Source organism: Thamnophis sirtalis, unplaced genomic scaffold (genome assembly GCF_051295495.1).
Source record: "Thamnophis sirtalis isolate CommonGarterSnake01/CBP01778 unplaced genomic scaffold, rThaSir2_p1.2 scaffold_6, whole genome shotgun sequence".
Taxonomy (NCBI): domain Eukaryota; kingdom Metazoa; phylum Chordata; class Lepidosauria; order Squamata; family Natricidae; genus Thamnophis; species Thamnophis sirtalis.
The window spans coordinates 36486722-36492721 of NW_028261386.1; the positions used below are offsets into that span (position 1 = coordinate 36486722).

The following is a 6000-nucleotide window of genomic DNA, read 5'->3' on the forward strand; positions in this document are numbered from 1 at the left end:
GTTTTGCGATTATAGTATAGGTACTGCTGATATTTACATAGTTTTGTTAATGAGCATGAAGTATTTTTGTGGTAGGTTGATATGGGGCTTGGGAATATAAAGTAAACCTACATGTAGATTTCTTAGAAGAATATGGTAATTTGCAGTGGATTGGAGAAAGAAGCTCATAATACATTCAGAATTCTTTAATTCTTTAGGTGTTTCTTTTGCCCCAGGCTCTGGTTGCTGGAACTTGGTATTCTGGTACCAAATATGAATTTTATAAGCCTGTTTTCTCCCTATGATATATGCAATGTATTTTCCTTAGTTGTTTGGCCTGCGTAAGAGTTAAAAATCTATTTGTATTAATGAAAGAGGAAGTTGCTTGTGATCTAGATATTTATCATACTTCTAATCCTTACATGGGACTTTAGATCAGTGATAATGGTTTTCAAGCATTATCGATATGAAACTATCTGTTGCTGAAAATGCAATGATAGTTCCTTGCTAACTAGAAAAACTGGTGTGGTTGCATTCTAGTTGAACTCACAGTCGTATTACATGTCTGTTTTACTAGATCTTCCTTCATAAAGTTATATAAAGGTCTCGCCACTCAGTGTCCCAGCAGTGGACAAGCAGCATCTCCAACACCAAGTGCAGCTTCCTTTCACAATAGTGGAATCCATTCTGAAGAGACAGTGCATCCATTCCCATCAGCCTCTGTTTCTGGAACAACTGCTATGTGAGTACAAAGATAGCATCAGAAGATACTGATTCATGAATGTACATTATAGCATCATCTTCAGCTTCTTTATTCTTATCTATTCTTATGTTTTGCAAACTTTTTGGTGCAATATATTTCACAATTCTTTCAGATTTTGTTCACATAGATAACTCAATCTAAGATAGTAAAAAGAAATATACATTATTTAATAATATACATTATTATTATTTAAGGAGCCGAGGTGGCGCAGTGGTTAGGGTGCAGTACTGCAGGCCACTTCAGCTGACTGTTATCTGCAGTTCAGCGGTTCTAATCTCACCGGCTCAAGGTTGACTCAGCCTTCCATCCTTCCGAGGTGGGTGAAATGAGGACCCAGACTGTGGGGGCGATATGCTGACTCTGTAAACCGCTTAGAGAGGGCTGAAAGCCCTATGAAGCGATATATAAATCTAACTGCTATTATTCTCCAAATCCTTGTGAATTATTCATATTAGAAAATAAATATTAGCAAGTTGCTTGTGGGGGGGGGGACTCTTAATTTACTTGAATGGCAAGGAGCTCCCAGAAAATTGTTAATCCAATCATCCAAAATGGAGCTTTGATCTCTTTTGGGGGAGAGGAGGAACACTGTGTTTGCTTCATCTTGTTTACCTGTAATTCTCTTTCCCCTCTTTTAAGGCATTTGATGTCACACATAAAAAAGGGTCAACAAGAAATGGCAAACATCCCAGGGAAACCATGTGAGTGGGAAGCTGATGGAAGAAAGCATGGCAGACCAGAGAGTGCTTTAATTCCATCTCAGTTCAATGAGGAGGACTTGAAGACTCTGGCGGCTTCTCTGCAGCCTGTTGCAGATATGGAGTTCAATGCTACTTCATCAGATATGAAAGAAAACCAGGAGAAATCTCACAAAGCTACCGTGGAGCTTCTTCAAGACAGCAGAAGCTTTACTTCTGATTTTGAAGATTTTGAATACCAAGGAAATACATATTCCATTCCTGGACTCTATGAGAAAGAACCTCTGGCTATCCTTCAATCTTGCTCACCAGCCTCTTCTGAATCTAGCATTGACATCTGCTTCTTGCGACCTGTGAACTTCACAAAGGAACCAGAGAAGGCACAGCGCACTTTGCAATTGCTTCCCAAGAGCAGTGATCTAGAGCACGTTGGCAGCAGCACCTCCAAGCGTGAGGCTTTTCGGAGCAAGGGCAAACAACTGAGTCAATCCTTGAAGGAGTTTCCCCGGAGTGGGTCTGAAGGCATCAGCACAAGGCTATATAGCACAAGGAGCAGCAGTGGGAATCGGCTGTCCAACTTGCAGGAGAGAGGCTTCCAGCCCCATGAGGCCTCTGCCACCTCCAGGAGCTCCCACTGGAACTACTTTCCTCCACAGCGAGGAGTGGGTGAAAAGCAAAGCTTTGTAGAAGTAAGGAGAGCAAAAGGCCAGGGCAAACCCACTTCCCACCAGGGTCTGAGAAACACGTAAGCGGGCTACTGACTCAAAGGCAAAGACGGGAGGGGTCAGGGTGGTGTCCCTCAGGGATATCATCCAGTTAGTCCTTTTTGGCTAGTAGTTGCATGAACCCTGCGTTTGGAGTACTAGTTGAAAGCAGTCCCCAGAGTATCTTCCTGCCTCTGCCTAGATCAGAGGCGTCCAACCATAACAACTTTAAGTCTTAAGGACTCCAACCCCCATGCTGATTGGGGAATTCTAGGAATTGGAAGTCCACAAGTCTTAAGGTTGCCAAGGTTAGACACCCATTTTCTTGAAGATTATGCTTCATTTTTTCTAAATTTATTTTAAAATGATGCCAAATTAAAGAATGTTTCTAATTCCTTGAATGGTATAGACAGTAATGGTGGGATTACTTCACACAACACCCCTATACATGATAAACTGTGGTTTAGTGATTTAATCTAAATTTGCATCTTTATGACAAAGTTAACCATGATTGAATGCACATAGTGTAAGATGAGAAAATACGATTGGCCAATTTATATCTCTACGTGTCTTGAATACAGACTGGGACACCATGAGAAACCAGAATTAGCATTAATAAGAATTGAGAAAGAATTGAGAAAGAGATGCCTGCAAATAAGTTGTACTGTTCAATTTTACGTAGGCTCTTCTAAGGATTTGCTGCTTTAAGATTGATCTTACAGTCTGCTACAAACATCAGCCATGCCTTGACAAATTCATTTGCCTTAGCTTAGATGCTCCTTGCTGCTGCCAGGTGTTTACTGTGACATTGAGGTGAGCCTTTCTAAACCAGATGATTAGATTATAAAGATGAAGAGTTAATAATAGTAGTAACTATTATTAACTATCGAGGAACTATTATTATTATTAATTATTCCAGGGTTGTGTAGGCCTTTGGAGAATATATGTGCAGACAGATACACCTGATTCCTGCCTGCTTTCCTGCTAGAAATGCAGGAGGTAGTCTTGTAGGGAGAAGATAAACTTTGCTGCTCTTGATGAAACAGACTTTTGTGAAGCAATTCCTAGTCTTTAAACTAGATTTGGTTCCTATGACCTTTTAGGAACATTGACAATTGCAGTTACACTAGTCCCGGGGTGGTGAACCTATGACACGGGTGCCACAGGTGGCACACGGAGCCATTTGTCAGGGCAGGTGAGGCATTGCCCTGTCAGCTGGCCAGCGCGCATGTGCGTGCTGGCCAGCTGAGTTCAGCCTTTTTTAAAGCAATTTTTTGCCCTCCCCAGGCTCCAGAGGCTTTACAGGAGCATGGGCAGGGCAAAAACAGCCTCCCCCGCCAGCCCAAAAACCATCTTCCCTGGCCCCTCCCCCAGGCCCAAAAAGCGCAAAAAAACGGCCCTATGGGCAAACCTGAAGTTCAGGAACGGACTTCCAGTTTGCCCATAGGGCCAGTTTAAGCCCTCCAGAGCCTTCAGGGGCCTTCCGGAGGCTTCCCTGAAGGCTCCGGACAAAAAAGACCCAACGGACAAACTGGAAGACACAGTGTCTTCCAGTTTGCTCATAGGGCTGTTTTTAGTCCTCCAAAGCCTTCAGGGAAGCCTCCTGAAGGTCCCTGAAGGCTCTAGAGAACTAAAAACAGCCCTATGAGCAAACCGGAAGTGACTTCCAGTTTGCTCATAGGGTTGTTTTTCGTCCTGTGGAGCCTTCAGGGAAACCTCCTGAAGGTCCCTGAAGGCTCCGGAGGACTAAAAATGGCTCCTGACAAATTGCTCCGTGTGCCACCTGTGGTACGCGTGCCATAGGTTCACCATCCCGGGTACTAGTGTAATTGCAATTGTCAATGTTCCTAAAAGGCCCTGAAGCCTCCAGAGAGCCCCTGCGGGGGGGGGGGGGGGAAGCTATTTTTGCCCTCCCCAGTCTTTTATAAAGCCTCTGGCGCCTGGGGAGGGCAAAAAAAGCATGCCAAAAATGGGGGGGTGCCTGTCATGCGTGCTGGGGGGGTGTCGCACATTGCATTATGGCTGTGGCACGCCCACGCACAACCCCCCTGCACTCCCCCTGCTTATGGCACACGAGCCAAAAAAAGATTCGCCATTGCTGCACTAGTCTATAACAGACTATTCTTCAGCCCTTTTTATCCAAATTCTCAAATATTGGATTCTTGTGATGTGTAGCAGTCTTCATTGTGCCAAGTGGGCTCCTGGGAACTGTTATTTGCCAGCATTTATAGACTAAAACGTTTCTTACTGTTACTTCATAAGTTTTAAAACAAACTTTAAAGGTTTCCTACAGAGGTTTATTTTCTCAACTGCTTTTGTTCCACTGAATGAGAATATATTTTTTCCTTTTTTAGGATATGCATTTAGAAGATATCCGATTCTCTTGCAGAGATGACAATGAGCAAACGTCTTTCAGCAGTCATCCAACACGGCAAGAACAAAAAAGAAGCTTTCGCAGTTCCTTTCGCAAACTTTTTAAAAAGAAATGAGTTATTCAAAGAAAAATAAATTTGCCAACATTTATTTACTCCTGTTATGCAGAAGGGCATTAACATTCATGCTAATTTATTGGTTCTGAATTGTTAATGCAAAACTTTAGAGACTTGTGGGCTATCACAACTTTTAGCAACTAAACTTCAGGCAGGATTTACCTTGCATGCTATACAACAGCTAGAGTGTGTAAAAGTGCATGTTATTTGGTTCTATATCATCTTTACATTAAGCATTCAAGGTGGTTATTCAGTGCTCCTATATGAACTGGTTTCATAGGAAACTTCCCGTGTCTCCAAATATTCATCAGCTCATCAATGGACATCTCCTTCCATTATCCATTTTTAATATTGTGAAAAATGTAGCATAATTCTTGATTCGCCTCTTAAAAGTAGCTTAAGTTACTATTTAACCATTTTACTCAGAACATTGTATAATAGGAATGCTTATACTTTATTTAAGTGATCTAGAAATAAAAAGTATCTAGATCACAAGATTCTAAACCAAATGATTAGGTTTTCCCCCCATAAACAGGAAAATGGTGCTAGACTCATATGTACATTTTAAATTGGTATAGATTATATTTTACTTCAAAGTATGTTTTAGGTTATTATTGCTTCCATTTTGCTTCAAATGAAATTGGCCCTAAAATACAGGGCTCATTTGGTCAGCAAATTCAACTGAATATTGTTTGTGTGATTGCCTCATTATTATCAGTATGCGGACGATACGCAGCTGTATCTGTCCGCCCCGTGCCAACTCAGTGAAGCGGTTGACGTGATGTGCCAGTGCCTCGAGGCTGTTAGGGACTGGATGGGGGTTAACAAGCTTGTACTCAATCCGGATAAGACCGAGTGGCTGGTGTGTTTCCCTCCTACTAATTGGCCAAGTGTTCCATCTCTCAGGCTGGGGGGTCAAACAGTACGCCCCTCAGACAGGGTTCGCAACTTGGGAGTCCTCCTGGACCCACAGCTGACTTTTGAACACCACTTGTTGGCTGTGACCAGGGGGGCATTTGCCCAGATTCGCCTGGTGCACCAGTTGCGTCCCTACCTGAACCGGGAGGCCCTCACAACAGTCACTCGTGCTCTTGTGACCTCTAGACTGGACTACTGCAACATGCTTTACATGGGGCAGCCCTTGAAGAGCATTCGGAGACTTCAGCTTGAATGCAGCCGCGCGAGCGATCGTGGGTGCACCTCGGTTCACCCACGTAACACCTATCCTCCGCGAGCTGCACTGGCTGCCTATTGGTCTCCGGATACGCTTCAAGGCGCTAGTCATCACTTATAAAGCCCTTCATGGTATTGGACCTGGGTACTTGAGAGACCGCCTGCTGCCAATAACCTCCACTAGACCGATTAGA

The 6000-nt window shown here is 43.3% G+C and overlaps 1 protein-coding gene across 1 annotated transcript in view; it reads left to right on the top strand.

Moving 5' to 3' along the window:
* Positions 1–4685, top strand: part of ARHGEF33 (Rho guanine nucleotide exchange factor 33) — a 29168-nt gene extending 24483 nt beyond the window's left edge. Inside the window, exons 13-15 of the mRNA XM_087719107.1 lie at positions 557–721; positions 1382–2129; positions 4499–4685. Coding sequence (XP_087575233.1) covers positions 557–721; positions 1382–2129; positions 4499–4633 — 1048 coding nt within the window. The 3' untranslated portion in view covers positions 4634–4685. The remainder of the gene's footprint in view (positions 1–556; positions 722–1381; positions 2130–4498) is intronic.
* The last annotated feature ends 1315 nt before the right edge of the window (positions 4686–6000 follow it).